General features: G+C 42.7%; 1 protein-coding gene across 9 annotated transcripts in view; it reads right to left on the reverse strand.

The window, feature by feature from the left end:
• The window catches only part of LOC142572753 (DNA (cytosine-5)-methyltransferase PliMCI-like), a 181,572-nt gene that overhangs the window by 59,864 nt on the left and 97,536 nt on the right, over positions 1–24,172 (reverse strand). For all 9 annotated transcript variants that reach the window (XM_075682082.1, XM_075682077.1, XM_075682076.1 and 6 more), the window contains 5 exons: positions 20,522–20,630; positions 14,638–14,790; positions 8,719–8,855; positions 6,912–6,985; positions 258–373 (listed from right to left, as the gene is read on the reverse strand). In XM_075682082.1, coding sequence (XP_075538197.1) covers positions 258–373; positions 6,912–6,985; positions 8,719–8,855; positions 14,638–14,790; positions 20,522–20,630 — 589 coding nt within the window. The remainder of the gene's footprint in view (positions 1–257; positions 374–6,911; positions 6,986–8,718; positions 8,856–14,637; positions 14,791–20,521; positions 20,631–24,172) is intronic.

Consider the following 24,172-nt stretch of genomic DNA (forward strand, 5'->3'; position numbering starts at 1 on the left):
CCCCCACCCCACCCCCCAGCACACACTACTACTGAAAACTACAATCTATGGTGCAATTTCAAAGTAACTCCTTACTGTTGTGTGGAGCACCATGTTAACATGAAATTCAGCATCACACACTTATAGGCTATCCTAATCAAATGATTTTATTCTAAGTACCCACCTCTAGTATGATATTTTTAAATTTGTAGAAAAAGGAGTGCCTGTATTCTAGTCATATGGTAGCCAAGGTGAAGCAAGTATTTTGCATGTCAGACCTTTGAAAAAACGAAGACATCACCGACAGACCAAATTCCTGGGTAGTCATGCTGCTGGTATTTTGAAAAGACAACCTGGGCCTTGCCACAGACATCATGCAAGTATATGTCTGCTTCTGCAAAACAACAAAAAACAGAGTACGATGCACAAATAAACTTGCTGTACAAACTGCTTTCAGAGGTTATACTGACACTGTCCTTAGTGCACAAAAATAATGTCGTGATCCCATGCCAAGCTTGAAATTTTTGCATATCCTAACTGGCTAGAGATGAAAACAAATTTCTACAATTAACAAACTGCAAAGCCAGATGAGCTGACTCAGATACATCAACTCTACTTTTACATCAAATAAAACAAGAAAATTGATGACAACAAATACAACACCACAAAATATATCAGAGATACCGTTTAGGTGGTTTGTCCAACCTAAAATCAGAACTGCTTGTTGATATTTGCCATATTACCTAGCAGAACAACTCTGTTTAGGGGAATTATTCCAATTGGTCCCAGAATGTACAATGTTGTAGTGAAGAGCTGCTAGACTACATAACTTAATACAATAAAACATGAAAAGCTCCCAGCATAACTTAAAAGGGCATGTTAGACACTGGAGTATCAGTTCAATGTATGGGATCCATTAAGCCTGAACCACAAGGAACAAATTTCCAACTGTTTTTTCTGCACAAGCATTGGCCAACATCAACTTCTCAGCAAATTTCATTGACGCTTTTCAACCACAAGATATTCTAGGCTTCAGCATAATTCGAACGACATTGCATAGCCAGATCCTCTCACCTTAAATGTTTCAAATGTAGTGAGCATATTTTACGTCAATTTTTCATCAATACACCTGCTTGTAGTGGTTCTTTTGTCACGGCTGCCACAGTTCTGTGTTCCCTTATTTCTTACTGTTATGTGAAGTATGCACCCAACCAGGCCCACAGCAAATTTTTTAAAACTGAAAGCTCGGTCCTGGCCCATGAAAGTCCTCTAAGCTCGCTTGCTATGTTACCTGGCATATTGTGCCAGGTAACAAGTTCTACCAAGTCTTATTATTGAAACCATTACCATGTGAAACAGTGTCTCTAAAGCACAGGCGTGCTTTGAAAGTGAAAAAAAAAAATTTCATTTTAGAACTGCAACCTCTGTTCTGACGTGTGCTCAAACAATAATAATGCTCCCTTGATTAAGAATAATAAAACCTTAGAGCTTATTTTAGTTTTGACTAAAGATAATATACAGCCATGTAGCAGGACATATACTATACTTCCAGAACTCCAATGTTCTGGTAGCTAGGCGAGGATAACAGTTAATTCTCACTCTGAAGCTTAATTAACAGCTCTGGTGGCACAACTGAATACTTGCTACACAACTTGGCATCAGCCCTCAGCACTAGCTGAGTGGGCTCTGGGTTACTCAAATGAACTATGCAGTTCTAACAAAGAGAGAGAGACCCACCTGTAGATATTCGCTAATGTCACGAGGAACACCAGCCAAGTCCTGTTCACACGACGAGACACGCACAACACGCACACGCAAACGTACACACACACACACACACACACACACACACACACACACACACACACACACACACACACACACACACACACACACACACACACACACACACACACACACACAATGTTTTCTTTAGCTGCAAAAAATACTTTATAATAAGGTAATAGAAATCTTCAAAGCTTTATATTTACTAGGGGTGTGCGAATACATGAATATTCAACTTGGAATTAAATAGTGAACGTGCAAACAATTCTATCTTTCGGATATTAATTGGTACCTTCGGTGAATGACCTGGCCATGGTCGGTGCCTTAACGTGTGCAGCGTTCTCATAGCGCAATCTTTATGGGTACAAGGTTCGACCAGGTCGACTGGTCTGATCTAAACGATTAACGCTACGTGAACAGAGGAAACAAAAGCAGCGTGTGTGGAAAGCATGAAAGCATGTGCCAAGGCCAGGTTAATTAGCTGCCAGAAGGCAGGCTGATTGGATCAAATATGTGAGTTCAGAGTTCACGCATGCAGATTCATGCAATTCAGAGCTTTTTACCCACATACAAACTTGGCACACATGTTCACAGTAGTTGCCGTGGCTGGTTCACCGCTCACCCGAACGTCTCTTCAACGGCCATCAATCTAAACTGCATGCGTGAGCTCGCGACCGATCACTGTTGAGCCCCCCCGTAGGAACATATTAGTTGCAAGCTTTCCACGACAGTTTGCAGCCGTTATCCCATCATCACGGGATTAGGCCCGTGAGGTCTAATCGGAGCTGCGTCATAAGGTGTCGGCGACTAATGTTACGATTATCGAATCAATGGAGATCTATTCACAGTGCTCATACGACCCTCAGAAAGCTGACAAAGCATCTCACCAATGGAAGCAACTGCAGGGGATGACCGTTGCACGTTCATGCCCACCATCTTTGTAAAATACCGTATGGTGGCCCCTCATTTCGAATGCCGCGCTTGTAGGCGCACAACGGTCTCTGTTCATAGCTTCGAGCAACCCATTACAAGACTAGCTTTGGATTTACATGGTGGGCTCGAAAATATCATATAACAACGTCCTGTCCCCCAGCTGCAGATGCATTCACAGATGGCAGGTGGATGCAGATGAAAAAAATGGGGGGGGGGGGGCAGGATCACGTGAACTTGCCATGGGCCTTCCCCTTTGAGAATTCTTTACCGTAGTCACCGATGACTACGCCGAGCAGTGCCAAGTCACATGATGCCCACTCTTGGCTTTTGTCTGTCACACAGATTGGCCTTAACAAGCTGACAATAACACGCATAAACCACCTGCCACAAAAATAGAATAACCCTTCCTCCTGTTTTCTGGAAGAAAAATAAAAAGCAATACTTTCTTGTTAAATAATGTGATTAGCCTCCTGAGCATCTAGAGCATTGTGTTTCTTGCACAAAATTGGGAAGCATAAAAGTTTGTGTTAAAGGGACCCTGAAACGATTTTCACGATTTTCTACAAACATACGGAGTCGTTAGAGTAGGTCCTTCTGATCATTAATTGACACATCTAAGTTCTCCGCGTAAAGCGTGTAATTTATTATAAGGTTTTAAAAATGCACATCGCCGCCAATCGCAAGCACACTGCTCGGCGGAATTTTAAGCCGCCCCTACCCATATGGCGGGAATCACTCACGTGACGTCAGTGGGGCGAGCTATCTGATTGGCTGATCAAGGCGCGTGATCGATAATTTTTCCAACTTTATGGTAAACAAATGATGTTCGTAACAGTTGGAATGTTAGTTAATTTGTTTTTATAAAAAGAAGGTAACATAAAGAGAATGCACAAGAACAATTTTTCAGTACACTTAAGCACTTCCGGCACACAAGTGTCATCTGCTTGTATTACAATGTGCTCTGTCTATGACGAGAGCTCTGCTGTCAGTGTCAGTCTGTCTTTTCGCGAGTGCTATGATTCGACTTTGCTGCATTGTGGACTGCAAATGTAGCGACTGGCAATATGTTAAGCTGCGACATCGTGTCCCTCTGCAAGCCAGTAGACAAGCGAACTGACTGCAGCACATCGGACTGACGCTATCCGATCGGCGCCAGGATTTGCGTGATTGTGGCCATCACTTTGCATTGGAAGATTACTAACGCAATAGCATTTCGCAAGTCCGGTATTAGGGTAAACGCAAGCGCAAGGAGACAGGGCCTGGCCATGTCCCCTTGCGTGTTGTTTCATGGGATGAGCAGAAGCGCAAATGTGAATGGTCTGCACGGTACAGCCACCTGGTGGCATAGAGCTCAACCACACACAGTACAGTCGCCGACCGTTTATTCGGACCTCACGGGGACTGCGGAAATGTCCGAATAAACAGGTGTCCGGAAAAGCAGATTAAGAAAAAAAAAATTAAATCTTTTATTTCCACGCACTTATTCGGGCTCGGCAGTCGGCTTGAAGAAACCGTGAATGCGCCGTTGCACGCTGTTCCGTTTACGCGCAATCAGATAAGCCTGAATCTCGGAGAGGGTCGTACGGTCACTATAGGCGGCTGAAAGCAGTCACTGCTTGTACACGCTCCACATGCGACGGCAGCGTAGCACATGGTGCGTCATCTTCCGACTAAGAGTCATCGTCCGGCGGTGCAGCAGAAACCTGACGAATGATTTCGCCGTCGTCGAGTTCTGCGCATGTCAATACAGCAGTGCAACCACTGTGCAGGTCTCAGTAGAACATTTTCCGCGTCAGTAGGGAGCACATCGGAAGGCAACAAATCTTAGGCCTCCCAGCACCCGCTTGCCGGCATTCCCCAGTGCAGTCTGCACAAGCACTGTTGGCGCCATTAGACACTTGACGCGATGTTTACATATGCCGCGTTGGATCACCGAAACCTCGACACAGCACACAAAGCAAACACCACCGTGCCGACACCAGTCGCACAAACGAAAAACGCGGCCTGCTCGCAGAGTCGTGCGTGAAGAAACAAATCAGCTGCTGGATTGTCTTGACGTGGCTTACTAAGCTGAAATCGGAACTGCTGTAGAGCCACTCTATCGAACCAGGCAGAAACGATGATGATGAGCGGGGATTTCCAGTAGCGCCATTTCATGGGGCAGCAAGGAGGCTCCGTTCAAAACAAGAATGGCGTTCAGCAAGTCGAACCATGCACCGGTCAGAGTCGGTGCATGGTGCTCTCGATCAAATTGGCTCAAGAAGTGTCCCAAAAATCAGACGAGAGGTTGCAAGGTGTCCGAACATTCGGCAGTTGTTATACATTATGGTCAATGGGGAGAATGGCGGTGCCGCGAAGCTGACCGAATAATCGGGCATGTCCAAATTTTTGGAGTCCGGGAAATCAGTCAGCGACTGTAGCAGTAACAAAATGAATTCTTCTTTGCTGCTGGTGTAAATTTTTCACAGTATTGTAATCGTTAACACGTTTTTGTAAATGTTTAAAATGTTTTACACTTGGTTAGAGCAATACTAGCTCTTTCTTTGGCTGGTTAAGCTCTGCGCCAACGGGTGGCTGGACCGTGGAAAAGGATCAGGCAGCTCACGTTCGTCTGTGCTAAAGTTCCTACATCAGCTTGAGTTTATGCCTCCACCGTTCCGTCGAAACGTTCAGCTAGTGTGTGATTACCACAATACCAGACACATTCGGCGCTATGACAGAATGATCGCAACGCAAGCTGCTTCGATAGCTCTCGCTTGGGGTCGACGGCCAGATGGCTAGCGGAGAGGTTTTGCACAGGCGGGGGCGGGCTCCAAAACAACCGGAAGTGGATGATGTGACATCACATCATGAAGCAGAACCAGTGAAGGTGGAGCTTAGCCCCAATCACTCGGCGAACGAGTTGAGGAGGAAAAGCATGGCTAGGGAGGAAGGTAACTTGTAATCGCTTGTAGCTCCATTAATACGTAATGCTTCACTTAAATTGTGGTGCGAATGTTCTACTTAAGCTGTACCCTATGCGTCTACAAAATTTGTCCGGACCATTTCAGGGGCCCTTTAAATTTTCTGATCTCTGATTCAATATTCAGCTCTTTCTTTTCCTTGATTCGGTTGGATATTCGATTCGAAATCTATTCGGTATTCGCATGCCCCTAATATTTACCATTCAAGTATTCAGATGGGCAGCCTATAGATAAGGAGTAATTTACACAATTACCAAAGTTACATGAATTAACTTTTTACTATTAATTTTAGGTGGTCAATGCAATTCAGCAGTTTAAAGTCCATCTTCAACACCTATCTAGCTGAGCAATACACATTTCAATATAAGATCCTGCAAGACCTATGTGAACAAATATTTCACACTTGAGGGCTCAATCAAAGTGAAGCTGACTTGGAAAATGAGTGTCCATGACATTGATATAAGCACTTGCTTTAGCTTGCACACACTACCAATATTCTGCCATTTCTAGATGTCCAGGGGGGAGCCGCAGCAAGAAATTTTATGGGAAGGCAACCACCACTCCTTGCTTTCCTCTGGTGCTGTCCAAACTCAGTTGTAATTTTCACTTCTATACTGTTTTCACTGCCTTTTTAGGTAAAAGTATGAGTGGGACCTGCAAGCAAGTTGGGGAACAGGGATTTTACATGCACTCTTTAGCATGCTCTTGCTATGCATCCGTAGCTCCAATAACTAGCTACGTCTTAAGTAAAGCATTATTTATTGGAACGTGATGATGTAATATGTGGTTATATTAGAAAAATGTCAAAGCTGAAACGAACTTGAAAACAATGCTAATTTTCAGTGGTATGTTCCCAATTTTTTCACAGGAAAAAAAAAACGAAGTCACACAGTCAGTACGAGTTATTTCTGATGGCAAGTGCCCGCCAACACAACGAATTATGGTAGCTGAAAAAATTTTCTGTGCTTTTCTTTGCGTAATGCGAATATGGCACACCACAATATGACCTCCTGATTACAATTCTGTGAAAAATTGTTTCTTCAGGCCTAACTCCCAGAACAAACAACATTTAGAATTCTCATTTGAGACAGTCATGACTGTGCAACACTATAATTTAGGAAAGACCATGATAATCCCAAGGCAGATGGTAACAGCTGTAAATTGTTTTTGACAGATTCAAGTTTTCTAAGGTTTTCTGCACACAAGAAAAAGCTGATATGAAGTACCAACACATGAAAAAATATGTTGTACCTTGTTTGGTGTAGTACAGTACGTTCAAGCCCTCCTTCCGACAAGTATCCTTGTCAAGGTGTGTGTCCTCGGGTCTGTAGAAAAGAATAAAAAGCAATCAACTACGTGGCATGATAGCAACAAGACAAGCATGCAAAAGTAGCTCCTCCTACAAAAGCACATTGTGCTTGTACTTCATCTTTCTGTTCACAAAAAGTTTGTTTCCGTTACCCCTCACACACATGCACAAAGAAAACGTTCCTGCATACTACAGCAGTAAGCAACACAATCAAGTGATACACACACAGATAACAGGGGCTTTAATGAACAGCACTGGCGCTAAATAGAATCACCGATACAAAAGATGTGAGGCATGATGGGTAAGAAATATGTAAGATCGCTTCTGTGGAAGCCTGCAAGATGAAGGAAGTTAAATGAAAGAAAAGGCGTTGTCATTCACCTGAGTGTAGCACAAAGCTACAAAGGAAACCCGTACGAATTTCCCAAAAAGAAACCTTCAAAATTTGTCCTGGTATGGAAATGAAACCTGGAACAACCGCCTTTCCAAGATGGCCGTTCTACTTTCTGAACCAACCAGGAGGCCAGCAGATTGCAGAGCAAAGTCGAATTGATCGACAACTCTGTTCATTGTTCAAATTGTACTGCAGTATGATCCATAAGCTCCTGCAGTATCCCTTATGTACTGGTTACAAGAAGTCCCAAATAAGCCTTGAGCTAAGGGACCTCTTTCTGTATGTTTCCATTCAATGTACTCATTTCTAATATCACCAAATAAATGAAATCAAATCAAAAAAGCTTGAACAGTAGGGCCATTGAATAATGCAAATCAGTTATTTGGAAGCCCACAAGGTGGGGGAAGGTTCATGACACACACACACACACGCATGCACGCACGCACACACGCATGCACACACATGCACATACACACACACGCATGCATACGCACACACACACGCGTGCACACACACACACACACACACACACACACGCACGCGCACACACACACACACACACACACACACACACACACAGGCAATCCACTGGAATGTAGCACAATGCTACAAAAGTACATGGGTTTCTGTTGTAGGTTTAAGTCACAGACCAGGTGAATGCCAATGTTTTTTTCTTTCATGGATGAGTAATGCTTAGCAAAGAGAACATGACAGGAAGCATGCTGCTACACTTGATGCTGCTATCTGATAGACAGCATCAGATAGTGCTGCTATCATTTCAAGACAACCAATTGTGCATCTACTCGGTTGATACCAAAAGATTTAGTGGCACCGTGCTCCCTTAAAAGCATGCTGTTGTTATCAGTATAAAATTACCTTGTCGCCAACAGTTTAGGGCTCCCCCAAGCTGAACAGTTATGCAATATACTGCAGACTGCTGTCGATGAATGTGCTTGTAGCAGGGTTGATTTTCTCTCAAGAAATTTTCTTATCAGGTTTATGTCGAACTAGATGACTAACGTCAAGTCAGAGCAGGATACTCGCATTATGTGAATGCAATAGAAGGTGACATGTAAACAACATGAATACATCTATGCAACCGCAATAATGATCCTATAGGCAGACACGGCTTAGTCCCTACACAGAGTTACAATGGTCACTTCCGAACACTTATTTATTGAAAAATGGCATTTGTGGCCTCAAACATGATACAACAGCAAGCAGGAAAAAAATTTGAAGTGCCTTTTAATGGTGTTTGCAGTGCACACAGAACAAAAAAAATAAAGAACAGGCAGAAAGAAAAGTTGCAGAGTAAGCTTTTTTCTTTCTTCCTTTTTTTTTTCAGGAAAGCTTACCTGCAAAACTTTCTAATTCTGAAGGTGGCCGCATTTTGTCCATTTCTGGTCTTCGTAGCCGAAATGGACAGGATGCATGCCACTTGAAATGGCTCGCATCTCTTCGCATTTGACAAATCCATGAATTTCGATGATGCCTACAAAATAAATGTGGCATACTTGAACCATTCTGCTCTGAAAACTAAACACATTGTCACGCTTTTACCCATCTGGAAGCTATCCAATAAATAAAACAATGCAAGGAAAACTGAATTTTTTTTCTTAACACGCTGCAATTACTTAGTGGCTATGGCGTTGCACTGCTAAGCACAAGGTCAGAAATTCGATTCCCTGCCATAGCGACTGCATTTCGATGCAGCAAAATACAAAAACGCTTGTGTGCTTAGATTTAGGCATACATTAATGAACCTCAGGTGATCAAGATATACTGCAGATTGCTGTTGATGAATGTTCTAGCAGCAAGGTTGATTTTATCTTAAGAAATTTTCCTATCATGTTTACGTCAAACTAGATGATAAATAAATGTGCCCATGTCCCCAACTACATGCCTATGATCAGATCATGGTTTCTGTGCATAAATAAAACATTGCTGAAACTATTGAAATGAGAGCCATAGGTGACTTGCAGATGTTTCCACTTGTCAACAAGCTGTCAAAATCGCTGCTAAGGGATCTGGCCTTTGTTATAATAATTGGTCACAGGAACCACAATGGAGGAAGAAAAAAGACTGATGAAGGGCCCTGATGACAGTTTTTGTAAAGCCTCCTTGGTCAACTGCCACAGACTTATGGGGCAACTCCTCCTTTATCCTGCCCTTGATCCAGCTAGGTCCACCTCCATGCCTTGAGCGTCGCCGACACAGGTCATGTTGGACAAAATGTGAGCAGCAAAGCCTGAAATTACACATGACCCTCCGCCAGACTTTTTGCAATGCATCTAGGATTGCAGGGACCTCTCCTCAGTTTTTTTCCTTCCTCCATGGGAACTGCATTCTGGATTATTCACTTTCAAGAATAGTTAATTGCGACATAATGAAGACATAACAAATAGTTGTAGCATAGTTGTAGCATAGTAGACGTAAACGTATCAAGACCGACATATGCCAGAATAAGAGGAGGTGAAGCTGTTAAGTGGCACTGGTGGTAACTTCTAGCAACACTGTGTTTAATAAAAGTGAGCAGAACTTACAATTAAATGTCTTATTGCACTGTGCTGTTGGCTTAAATGCAGCTGAAGTGACAAAAAACACCACAAGCATGTTGTATATGTTTTTTCTTCAGTGAGAAGAGTAGCACAATGCAAAAATATTTTTAGCACATTATTGCTGATTACCATGTCACAAGATATCACCAACACTGCTGCTGTTATTGGGTACACACTCTGGTATTTCAGTGTCTGCACTAATAAGCCTATGTTATGCTACACCTCTCTAGCATCCAGTGTGTCGTGTAAATCACTCCTTGACATATCTGGTTTTCAACTACTAAATCTGTTAAAATGCTCAACGATGACATTACCTAAAAAATAATAATAGCAGAAGTGGAATGAACTAATATCATCACACCAACTACTGTGAGTTCATCCAGATGGTGTGAGGCTGTGAAGGAGACCCTTGCGATCAGTGCAGAAGAGATAGTCTCAACTAGAGGTCATGACAGCACTGCATTCAACTACTGGTCATGCAGTAGCATGGTAATGTGCAGAAAAACTATGTTTATGCAACAAAGATGAACGCAATTTCGGAGAAGCAAGTGAAAACTAAACTATTCGAAAGCACAAGTGCTCAGCATGGACGTGGCAGCCTTCACCACATTGACAACATGCCCAGTTCACCTAATTTCTTGGCTCACACACACTTCACAGAAAAAGCTGGTGCTGCTTTACTGAGTTATGAATGTGTTTTTTACCAGTAAACACATTCCCAGATGCCAATTTCCTGGCAGGTGCATACAAATTTTGTGCAAATACTATTCGCATATGCGGACCAATTGCACAGCGCCAGAGGTGGTGCTTGTCTGAACTACCACAGAGGGAGTCGCTTGTGATATACACCACCCCATCGAAATGTAAAAATAGAAGATGCCGCTGCCTGATGTAGGCTACAGACAGGCACTTACACAAACCTTCACATATTACATCGCGTACACCTCACAGCCTACAGGGACGAATGCCCGTGGTGCGAGGCCACACCAACCCTATACCACATTACGTGGGAGTGCACACTATACAACATAGAACACCCTGACACGAACACCACGAGGGAGCAATGGAAGGCACTGCTGTCCAGCTCGGCCTTTAACGACCAGCTAAAGCTGATACAGAGAGCTGAGAAGATGGCAAGAGCCAGCGGACCCCTGGACTAGGGGCCCAATCACTAGCGATTCTTCTGGTTATTCTTTTAATAAAGTCCGTCCGTCCATCCATCTGGCACCACATGGTCAGGGAGACAACCGGCAGAGTGCGCCAAATCCTCACAAGTTCATCCACAAGACAGAACATGAAATACTATCTTGTGTTGCCACAAAGCTTGCGACTAATCTTTTAACACAGCCCGGCCTTTCAAGCACATGTTTAAAGAACAACTTCTAAGCAGGTGTTACCACATTAAAGAGCAGGACAGAAATTAACATGGTTTTCAGCTGCCAGTGGAGTAACAAGTGAATGCTGATGTAATGTTTTTGATGTTCCTGTGAAGCCACAAGAACATTAACTTTCGCAATGGCATCATGCAAATTTGGGGCATAAAAAAGTATGTGATCATATGCAAAAGACTAAATACTATTACAAACGATTGGCTTCTAAAATGGTTTTTAAGAGACAACAAAAAATTAAATAAAATAGTGAAATTTCAATATGCAAATAGTTGAGCCCAACTAATCACTATGGCCACAAGACAATCCTAATGCCCCGATGGGCACTGTCAGCTTTCACCTTCCAATGACCAATTACGCCAGAGATAATGCATGCATGCTTGTCTGGCAACAAATGCTCAGGCAGACAAGCAATCCAAGATGGACCACTGAGCACACTTTACAATTTAGGGCACTATTCTGTACAGTCAAACGACTTCCACCTAAGAGCAACAATAACTAGCACTGCTAGTACCTACCTGCTACTAAACAAAGCACAGGTTTCAAACTTCTTTAAAAGGCTAAAAGTTCAAGTAAACCATTTTGTTTCATCTTTGTTTGAACATAAAAAAAATTCTCTTTCGTGTTTTAATGCATGCAATCCAGTCTCTAATAATGATACAACCATCATGCCTGCCAACCTGCGAACTCAAACATTTGTAAAGATCCCGCAAACACAATAAAGGAAGAGAATAGGAGGTGAATAGCACAAATTTTTTAATAGTCTGCCTTGAGGACAGATTCTTTGTGAGATACATATGCACCCTATAAATGATTATTTACCTAATAGCACACAACCAGCAGCAAACTTAGAAAGGCACAAACTGAAAAGCAACTGGCTGTTTTTAGATCACAGTGGGTTGTTCTGCAACTTTGTTGTTGATGATTTTGCCTGCTTCATGAAATTGTAAGAATTAACTTGCTCCAAGTAGGTAACCCTCTGGTGTACTTTAACATCACAAGCTGTCAGCTTGTGATGTACTTCCTTTCTTCTATCACCATCCTGCCAAGAAATTGGTGGTACTACTGGTGGTGACATCTTACATACACAGGCTCCTCTAATTTTTGTAACAAACTTATTCTTCAAGTGGTGCTACTATTAGCAAAGAGAATATAAAAAGTGGGTACTCTCCTGCCAAAATCACATTGTGTCAATTGCACAAAATCACAATGTCAGGAAATAAACAACAACTGAAATAAAAGCTGTGCCATATTACAGTTCAACGCTATTTTCCAAGATATCATCACTAGGGCTGTAGGTCTTGGCTAGACAATGGTAATGCGGTAGTGGTATTATTTTCAACTCATGTAAACTTAACTATTATGAATCGCATAATTGTATATGAATCATTCAAAATTCAAATTCATCTGAGGCTGAACAAAATATGCTCCAAAACAAAATCATGATTTCTTAAAATTATGATGCATACATGAAACAAAGTACTACTACTATGAGAACGATTGAGTAGCCACCTCTGGGACCCAAAGCAGAGAGTAGAAAGTTCCCACATGCCCACATCTGTGATATCAAAGCCACAAACAGTAGAATCACTGTTATCTACTCAATATGTTCCCTGTTAACATACACAAAACGTAGGTACTTTTTCAATATTAAGGCTTTATGTCTGCTCACCACCCACCGTAGTTGCTTAGTGACTGTGGCATAGCGCTACTAAGCATGAGGTCCGTGATCAAATCTCAGCCACCGCAGCTGCATTTCAATCGAGGCAAAATGCAAAAACGCCTGTGTGCCATGCATTTGGTGCACGTTAAAACCCCTGGTAGTAAAAATTAATGGGGAGTTTCCCACTACAGTGTGCCTTGTATTAGATCATGGTTTTGGCCCATAAAACCCCAGAATATTTTTTTAGTGTCTGCTCATCGGAAATTTTTGGCCATGTTGCACTGCCCTGGGAAGCAAGAAATTCTGAATTAGTTATCACCTTTGTTTGAGTTAAAGGAGTACTGACACAAATTTTGGAGGGCTCTGTGCTTTAGGTCAATCAATCAATCAATCAATCAATCAATCAATCAATCAATCAATCAATCAATCAATCAATCAATCAATCAATCAATCAATCAATCACAAATTTTATTTTCACTGTCAGTAGCTATTGACCCAGTGATCATGGCAAAGAAATTTGTTTGCTCTAGCATGCCAAAATTGTTTAGTTATAAGCTCATATGCTACGAGTGGTTGCGGTTTCAATTTCGAAGAGCACTTAATGCCCCATAATGCAAGAGGCATGCTTGTAAACAATGACGATCATGTGAGCATGCAGACCTGTGATGCATGCTGGTGCCCCATATAGCATACCACCTGTGCTTCTGTTTTGTATGCTGATCTGGTGGGAAACCTGTGCATTGCTACCTCATTGCAATGCTTCGTTGGGCGGAAATCCACTATGCATTATGATCCGGGAATTAGAGAGTTTTAGCATGTTTTCAAACTTCTTACGGTCTACTGGGTAGCCAAAGGGGTGCAGGACAGGAACAACGCTGGTAGCAACAGCCGGTGACGCTGTGTCTAACCAAAGAGCATGCAAACAAATACTGCAACTACTTAACTGCTGGCGTAAAGTGTCATGATAGCGACATAATTGTTAACAGGCAGCACTTTTATAATAATCCCTTTCAACAATAACAGTAATCCAACAAAAATAGATTTTAAGTGCACTGTAGTTGGACCAATTCTCATTGGACAGCCGGCCATAGCACAGGCAACCTGGTAAACCGCAAGTGGTGCGAAGTTTGCATGGACACTTCATGCGCACTTATGTGTGCAGTCAGTGCAAGACAACCAATGCAAACAGCGCTAAAATGCCTTCCAAATGGTGAGACAAGCCAATGACGTCACACATCACTGAAATCAATCGTCAAAACTCATGACGTAACACTGTTTACAAATAGTACCTACGCTGATGACTACATCGATAGGTGCTGTACTCCATAATTTTTCTGTTTGCACAAACTTCAAAATTAAATTAAAATGTGCTCTAAGCTGCATATGCTATTGACAGCCTACCAATTATACCTATGAGGTTGCAGCCATAAAACCTACCAATTATTTCAAGTTGGAATTTTTGTGTCAGTACATCTTTAACATTCAGAAGTCACTGAAAATACAGGCAGTCAAGCAAACATTTCTATTCAGCCAGAATATTGGATAATCCAATATGAATACTCACAAGTTGACCAGATATTTATGTTGCACCCTATCATCATAGCACATTTCTGTCAACCTACCTTTGTATTGATGTACATTGTATTGATACCTTTGATGCCCTACCTTTGTATTGCTGGGATGATGGTCAAGAACTCCTGGCTTCAAAAAGATGCAGTTGCCGACAGAATAGGTCTCCTTCTGCCACTTGACTGAACTGTAGTAAACTTTGGCATTCTTCTCTCCAAACAGCACCTCCCCAAATCGACAGCTTTCAGCCTGAGCACAGCAGTTACAAGCAAGTTAAAATGTGTAAAGAAAAGTATGGTTGCTGAACAAAGGACACCTTGAAATTATTGCACTAAAGGCACAGTTATTTTTTTCCCCATTTGTCACCAGTCAATGTCGTTTGATGCACACACCAAACAAAGCAATAAAACAAATGAAACAGTACCCAACTGAAAGCACTCACTCCTCACAAGAGCTCTATAAATCTTAGTCATTCTCTCATTGAAATCATCAAAATGTGAATTTCATCAAAGTCAGAACACTTGTTTACTGCACAACGGCTGCATCAAAAGCTGTACAGGATGCACAATCAAAGACTAAAAGCTGACCAAAGCATTCTCTGGGCTTTGTGATGAGTTGACAGGCTTGCTTGTAAGTCTAGAAGGCCACCCAAATAAGTTTGCTCCCAACATGTACAAGCTAAGCATTCACTGAGCCGCTGCTGCACCAAAGAGAGACACAACATGAGCAGCCACACATAGAGAAACTGCTTTTTGACATTTACTCCTGGCATTTGTAATTCTTCACCTGCACATTTCTTTTCTTAAAAAGAAAAAACACTCAAGACAGGTTTCACTTCGCAGCCTGAAGATGTAGCGAGCCACCTATAATCTGAAGCCTCCCAGAAATCAGAGAACTTAAAGGTACGTGCAAAAGGCTGCTCAGGAGATGCACCATTGACAAGCATCATGAGAAAAATGATTGAGACATCCGTCCAGGTATTTGTATTGACCTATTTGTACCATCGCCATCAAAGCAAAAGTAAGCAACAGGCGTGACTGTGACCGAGGACTGTAACTTCAATCACCTTCAGTTGAATATGACATCAGCATGCAACACCGTATTCTTCAGGAGTCATAACTATGAACCAATGCATAGCACCATTAAAGCCTATTCCTAGCTACAAAGATAGAGACTTTATTAGTTGCTGTGGCTGTAGCTCATGGTCTTTCTTTCTGTATACTGTTACATAGAAAAAAAAAGAGAAAAAACAACAACACATTTGAGGGTGTTTTCAAATGACCTGCGTATATGTATTCATGACAGCGATAACCTTCAGAACCACATCACTACAACAGCAATTGATGACATTACTTTCATATTATAAATGCTGAAATATCAACGCTGTACAGTAGAACCCCGTTTATACGTTTAGAAAAAACTGCAAGAAAAAATGTACTAACTGGGAAAACGTACGATCCGAAGTAACTAAAAAAATGACATACTGAACTATTGTTGACATCTACGTAATGCGAAGCGTCGCGAGAATCGTTGCAGCACGTGACGACGACGCGTGTCGAGTTGGTGGTGCTCCAGCGACTCAAGTTATGTTTTGTTGTTTTCTTATTGCGTGGTGTTTTAAGAGGGTGATGGGAAACCAAAACGAAATCGAATTGGTGGGTGACGCCAGATGCTGACGAAGTGAAATGTGATGCCCACATGGTGCCGCCTGCAGCAGGGAACTGCGGCGTGTTTTGATTGTCGCCTGCTAAAAGCGTAAAGTATGCTACTAATGGCACTAGGCAACACGCAGTGTAAAGCAGACGGGTGACGATGCTTATTGCAATAGGTTTGGTGGCTATAAAGAAAGAGAGAGAGGAATACAAGGAAGACAGGGATGTTAACCAGTCAAGAGTTTGGTTGGCTGCCCTGCGCTGGGGGAAGGGAGGAGGGGAAGAGAGAGAAGGGAGAGAGAAGGTATAGAGACATGCACGGACAGTACATGAGTTAAAGCCGCTCGCACAAACTAGACGTTCTGAGAAAGCACAAAAGTGCCTTCACTGCCTTCTGAGCCAATGATCGGTGGGGACAGTGCTCTAGTATTGTCTGTTCACTCAGAGGAGGGTCATCTAATTTCCTCAATGTGTTGGACAATGTGTTGGTGGCAATAGCTGCGAATTGATGCGAATTGCGAATTGCAAATTTGCTAATGTGATGTGCGACAACTTGGGTGGAGATTTGCTGGTACCGAAATAAGAAACTGTGCACGCCATCATTTTCACGGTGAGAAGGAAGGCTATATTCCATCCTTGATCACGCGCGCCTCGCACGTTTTCCTGTTCACATGGGATCTAGCGGCTGGAAAACATATACAATTGCAGTCTGCAGTAGGAAACGGTGGTGCGTTTTGATTATTGCCTATTAAAAGCACGCACTACACTTCCAACGGCACCATGCGCTGCGAAAAAGCTAGGCGAAGATGCTTATCACAATAGGACTGGCGGTGATAGCTGTGAATGCCGCGAGCAACCACCTCGGAGAAGATTTGCTGGACCCGAAATGAAAAACTGAGTGCGTGCCGGCGTTTTCACATGAAACGGGCGGGCAAGTATTGCAGTGAAGCTGCCGTGGCAGGCAGCTGTATTGACACATGTACTTGTTCGTCTTTATTGCGTGACTGTGCTTCACCATCTAAGAAACGTTATCGCTCAGCGCAGGACATGCCTGCATGTATGGGTTGTTTCTAGAATATTATCGATGGTTTTATCCGCTGTCTTTGTCCCTGAACCTTGTGTAATCTGATTGTTTGTATGCACGACACGAAAGGTGCAAAACTTCCTGGAAGACAGGCGGGCACCAGCGATTTCTCTGGAATCTTTGATGACTCATGTATAAAAGCCGATGTGCTTAACCCACTGATCAGATTTTGAAGATCGCCTACTGTGTTCACCGCTACTGCTGTGTTTTGAGTATAACTTGCTTTTGTGGGCACAAGTTCGCCCAATAAAAGTTAGTTTTGTCATTCAGAGATTTGTCACTGTATTATTCCCCGTCACTACCATGTCACATCTGGTGGAGGTGCTAGTGCGTTCATGTACTGAATGCCCCCACAAAGCCATGAACCAAGCCCTAGCCATGAAGACAACACCAATGTCGCCAAGGACCAGCGAGCTAGCTGCAGGCTGCAAGGTCTGCCCCCGGAGCACGAACTTTTGCCTGAGAACACCAGGAAGTGCCCGGCCACGACAGTAGCTACAATGACAGCCCCAGTGTCGCCAACACAGATAGTGCTGTAGCAGCCCAGGGAGCCACCAACGTTCTGCAGTTCAACATTTGAGGACCCGGAAAGCTGACTGGAGATGTATGAGAGGGTCACTACATTTAACATCTGGAACAGTGATGACAGGCTGCGCCATGTCTTTTTGATGCCAAAAAGATGCCAGCAGGACTAGTTCGAGAATTGAGAAGCCACCTTAACGATGTGTGACCTGTTCCGAAGTGGCTTCCTGCAGACATTCAAAAGCATCATGCGCAAAGAGCGAGCCCAAGCTCGACTAGAAACCGAGTGCAGCTGCCCATTGAGATCATCGTGATCTTCATGGAGGAGATGGCCCATCTTTTACGGCACGCAGACCTGGAAATGTTGGAGGAGAAAGAAGTCCGCTTCCTGATGTGGGCTGTCAAGCAAGGACTTTTTTGCCGGACAGATCCACAACCTGCCGAAGACCATAGCTGAGTTTTCAACAGAGTCATCAACGATTGAGAAAACTCTGGCAATGCACATCAGGTGATATAACGATCAAGAGCTCATGCCACAGTGCACCATCCAAGCACTGGGTTCCGGCGACCTCCAAGAGACCATCAGGGCCATTGTGCATGAAGAACTTACAAGATGTTACCTTAGTTGGAACTCCAGGTGGCTGTGGTCCCAGACATGGTCAAGGAGAAACTACAGTGATCACTTTAGAGTACCTCCAAGTGCAGCCTATATCACCGCAACCCCAGCTGTCCCCCACCACCATCGACGGTTCTATCCGCTGTCTGTTGTTACTGAAACTTGTGTAATCTGATTGCTTGTATACGCAATGCGAATAGTGTAGAACTTTCTAGAAGACATGCGGGCACCAGTGATTTCTCTAGAACCTTCAATGACTCATCTATAAAAGTTGACGTGCTAGACCTCCTGATCAGATTTCGCCAATCGCCGACCGTGTTCGCTGCTATCGCTGTGCTTTTGAGTTTAAATTGCTTTTGTGGACACAAGTTTGCCCTATAAAATTCACAGATCTGCCGCTGTATTATTAACCGTCACTACTATGTGACAATATACTGTTCTCAATCGCATGCACCTCGTGCATTTTCTTGTTTACATGGGATCTAGTGGACGGAACACATATGATACGATCACACTTTGGCGATGTACTGAACTTTGGTGCTGAAAAATTTTGTTTTCCGGGAATGTATGAACTGGTAAAAAATTAGCGTCAACTCTATTGGGCCATTTTTTTGTGTTCTCGGTTGTGAATGTTGGCGCCGAGAAATGCATGTAATGGGAATGTATCAACGAGGTTCTACAGTATACAATTAAACTTCAATATAACGAGCTCCAGTATAACAAAATTCTCGATATAACCAAGTATTTCCCTTTTTATAACTTCTTGCCGTAGAACACCATATATTTAGAACCTCAATATAATGAAGTGTGTTTATACACAATTTCAATACAGTAACAAAATTTAACTGTTGCCATAAAGAAATACCGGGACAATAAATGAAAACTTTCACGAATGCAGAGGATCAAGTGGCTTAGTTTCAGTCATCTGCTTGTCTCTCCAACCTCTCAAGTCGAAGCAGCAACCAAAAGTGGCCGCCAAATTGGAACAGCATCGTGTCCTGTACAAAGTGCAATAAGATCTTATTGTGCCCCATGCGCTGTATGCTTTGGGCGCCAGTGAAAGCGTGTGACGGTTAGCCAAGAAGGATGGTGGCTTGACGAACGCTGTCGTTTGTACCTTCTTGCGTGAACAAGGGGAAGAGGGGAGCAAGCTCTCGGTAACGTGAGGAAGGGGATGGAGGAGGAAGTGGGGGACAGGTTAGAGCACGTCTCCTTTTCTAGTGTGGCCATGGCTGCGCACGGCTCTCGGTGCAGCCGATCGCATACACAGCCCATGCTGCCCTGTTTTTGAAGTAATCTGCCATGTATGCAAGGAGTGGGCATGCAGAAATTGGGTGGCATCATGTGTGCTGTCTTCTCGCATGTTTAGTACTGGAGATTACGTAATCTCAAGTATCAAAGACATACTGAAGCGATAGGCAGATCGAAGCATTCGCTCCCCGCTGCCAGCGCTTTTCATGATGGTGTCGTTCCATTGTGGGAGACGGCATCAGCTGTGGAGATTGAGGGAATGCAAAAGCATGGCTGGCTTCACTTTGCACCGCTGATGTAAAGATATCGTCGACACGGCGAGAAGCCGTACCTCTCGCCACCAACTCTCAAATTCAAGAAAACGATTTTTTTTCTCATTCAAATTTCCTTTTTCAGATCGCCATTATTCCAAAAATTGTTCACCCCTTCTGTGTAAGAAAAATTCACCAGCGACTGTACTTATTTGCATAAAAGGTCAAATTTAAATATAACAACATTTCCATATAGCAAAACAAATTTTCGATTTTACTGGCTTTAATATATCGAGGTTTAACTGCATATAGCTAGCATAAAAGGCTAGTTTGTAAATGTTATCTTCATTCCAGCATTTTGTGCTATTTTTTTTAGAGCTGAACGAAATCCTGGATGGGTGCAAGGAAGAGTCTCCTGGCATCATCATCTTTGGCCAAAGAAACATGATGACGATGATCATGATCATCATCATGGCAATGAGAGCTGCAATAGACGCCGCAAAAGCTGGAGGATTTACTTATAGCATCTGCAAAAACACTGTATTACAAGACTGGCAGTGGCCTCCATGCAGACTTAGGCCCAACAACAATACACACTACACACCTTTTTCCTTTTTTCCTTCTTAATGCAGCTGTAGCAGTCATACTCCCACGAATCCTCTGACCTTATCATCTCTGGAACATCTTCGAAACGGCCCAGTGCTGGGATGTACCTTCACAGGTAAAGACAACAACAAGCACATTAGCAGCTAAGTAAATAAACACCACAAAGCAGGAGTACGTAACTTTTTAATGTGGTGGGCTGAGTTGCCAAAAAAATCTTTCACATGTATGTTTTAATCTGACAACTGATACACCTAAGATAGCGAAGTTGTATAAGCGAGTTCTACCACCCTTCAAAAGTACTAAAGGTTTGTTTACTGGCTCATGGTCCTGCTCGAACACAGCAGCAGTTATGTCTGGCTGCTCGGCTTTGTTGCGGCACCACAACATCAGCTTTCACCACTGCAGCTGTACAATCGCCAGTCTGACCTCTAATGTGGAGCCCGTATAATGCGATGTAAAACAATTTATAGATTACTGGTTAACAAAACTGCACATATAAGTTATTATCTATTTGAATGAAATATACACAAGGTAACTTTTGCTTCATAATCATTGATCGTTACATTTAAATGCAACTTCAGGGCTTCGACACATGTTGCTTGGCATTTACGTTTGATATCGACCACACTGTTGCACGCTGGCCTCCACCGTTGCATTAAAACCGTTGTGAAACTCCTGTAAACAGCGCTGCAAATGCAGCCAAGAAACAGACCAATCCACATTAAAAATGAAGAGGAGAAAATTACAGAAGAGCAAAATTCTGATGCAGCAAATTTGTACACACATGTAAACAGTATGTTTACTTTCTTATAAATGAGAGACACATGTAAACATTTAAAATCTATTAGGTAATGTGCGTTTGATAAAATGAGGATGGAGAATCATTCTATGGCATGCTACGAGCCACATGGCATTGCTTCCAGCTCATGAGCAGCCAGCAACCAACCCCATGCCTTGATAAACAAGGAAAATGGCAAAAACTCAGGATTGGCTTGCATGATACTCTTTTGAGAGATTATCAAACACTCCCTGCATTTCTCTGGCAGAATGAGAATTTATCACCCGAGAAAATTACAAATTAGGGGAAACTTCCCTTTCTAAACCTTATTCATACAAAGACTGCACTAGAAACAGTACCCCTGTGCCAATGTCAATAGCAAAGAAAGTGTACAATGTGATGGTGCAGAAGTGTCATGCAAGCATGTTGCAATCTGCACCATCACAGAAACCTCTTGAAGACTTGAAAGTGGCAGTGGCATCCTACTCACAACATCTATGCTGTTTTCTGGCATACGAAACTACAAACTTCTGTTAAAGTAATTTTCTATTTAATAAAAATAATCTCCCAATCAAGCTTCATATTTTCCCATTGTGTTTCTTTAAAATGACATCTAAAGTACTGGCCTAGTTTAGATAGCCACACTAACAGATGAGCAAGTGTCCTGTTTGATAATATAGAAGGAAAATCAGCAGAATTCATCAAAGTTTTCCAGTTCTGAACTCCTTCACTGCTACTGCAGTTACACATCCGACTCCCTCAATGTCATAACTGTGGTGTAGTGGATCTCTGATTCATGGTGTTGCAGATCTCTCAGTCATTGTTTTGAGCTTTAGAGGATGGTGACGTGCATGCTTAGTGTAACGTCACAACGATGTAGTGCGACGTCATGGAGCTATAGGTACTATATACAGATTGAGTGTTTCTTGAAATCAGTTCCTGCCCAACTCTTAGCCTGGTCTGGCACCATTTACATGCGCTCCGTGTGAGTGCGTTCCCTTGTTTGTCGGACAGCGTCTATGCTGCGGCGCGTTTGCGACACGACAATAACTTTGTGTAATTATCCAATCTTGTCCAAACTCATTCAACTGTACACAATGACGACAGCACGATGACAATAGCAACGAGAGTACTCTACCACTGGAGCCACTGACACAATAGCCATGAGAGCACTTCGACACACACTATGGCATAATGGAGAGACGGACTGATGCAGCAAATCTCTATTCGAACTACTACTGCAGTAAAACAGTGTGTATAATACCCATACTACATACTAATAAAATGGAGCAGGAATTGGGGCACAACAATGCAGCCACAACGTAATGCAATGAACTGACAGGCAGACAGATGGACGAATGGAGCAAACTTTGTTTCAAGATCTTAAGTGCTGTCACGGTAAAAAAAGAATACGACGAGCTGGTTTCTCAAGTCAATTGCCTGGTGATTTTAAACAACAAATAAAGCGACACTTCATGAAAGGTCCCTTATGGCATATCTATAATGGCTTCTGCTAAACTGCGCTGACAATGGGATCAAGTCACGTGCGGCATGGTCTACATCATCAGGCCCGGACTTAAGTACGCCATATCGTTCGGCTTCCTTCAGTGGGCATGTCAGCTGGCCAGTGGTCGACATGGAATTTAATCCATTCTTATTCTTCATGTGGGTCAGTGATACTGTGGGTTCTTGTAAATCTAGTAAGCGCTGTTTTGTCCAGATGACGTGCCCAGAGTGTATTATTGCTGTAGCCATGTTTGTGCAGGATTTTGCATGTGCTTTGCTGATTCTTTGCGGCGATATTGAGTCAAACCCTGACCTCACCACCGATGAGTTACTGCCGATATTCTAGCAGGACAATAAGTAATACAAAAAGGGCTTGATGAGATAGAACAGAGGTTTAAGAATGTTGAAGCATCAGCTTCTCAGATTAAAGAGGTCTGGTCAGTCACTCGCATTCTGGACAAAAAAAAAAAATCAAAGACATGGGAAAAAAGATTGTCGACCTTGAGGACAGCGGGAGAAGGAACAACCTTCTGGTATTTGGCATTCCAGAGAAACCGAGCGAAACATAGGCGGACCTTGAACATAGTGTTGTGCAAGGCAGTTTTGAAAAGAAGCTAGGAATAAAAGTAACGTCTACTGAAAGAGTCCATAGGATTGGCAGTGGAAATACTCATGGACCTCGGCCAGTGATATTGAAGCTAATGGATTACCACAAAAAGACCAATGTATTGAAGAACGGCTACAAGTTAAAAGGGCAGCAAATTTTTATCACAGAGGATTACTTGACAATCACCAGACGAGAAGAAAGACGTTTTTGGAGAGCACAGTGGACATCAGAAAGTCAGGCAAAAACGTTAGGCTGATACACGATAAAATTAAAATTGAAAATGGCTTTTCTGAATGAGACGACACCCAAAAAACGTGAGTTCTTGTCTAGTCCACGAACTCTCTTCACCAACAACGACCCGTTAACATCAAAGGCAAGCCAATCATTTGTCTCCAGTTCAATGCTCGCGGTAATGCAAATAAAAGTAATGAATTAGAAATTATTGTTCTTTCGCATAAACCTCAAATAGTTGAAGTAACTGAGACTTGGCTGCACAGCGATATATCCGACACTGAAATAGTACCATCTGGATACAGTATCCTTTGTAAAAACAGAAATTCCCAAGGTGTAGGGGCTGCCATTCTGCACAAAAAACATTACATTTGATCAGACTACCTGATGTACCAGGTTTAGAATGTGTTATCGGTAAAATTTGCCTCAAGGAATGCACTTTGGTAATAGGTGGGTTTCACCGCCCACCAAATTATAAAAGCAATTTCTTCTAAGTGCTAAATGAATTTTTATGTGACCATGGCGCG

Source organism: Dermacentor variabilis, chromosome 2 (assembly GCF_050947875.1).
Source record: "Dermacentor variabilis isolate Ectoservices chromosome 2, ASM5094787v1, whole genome shotgun sequence".
Lineage (NCBI taxonomy): Eukaryota > Metazoa > Arthropoda > Arachnida > Ixodida > Ixodidae > Dermacentor > Dermacentor variabilis.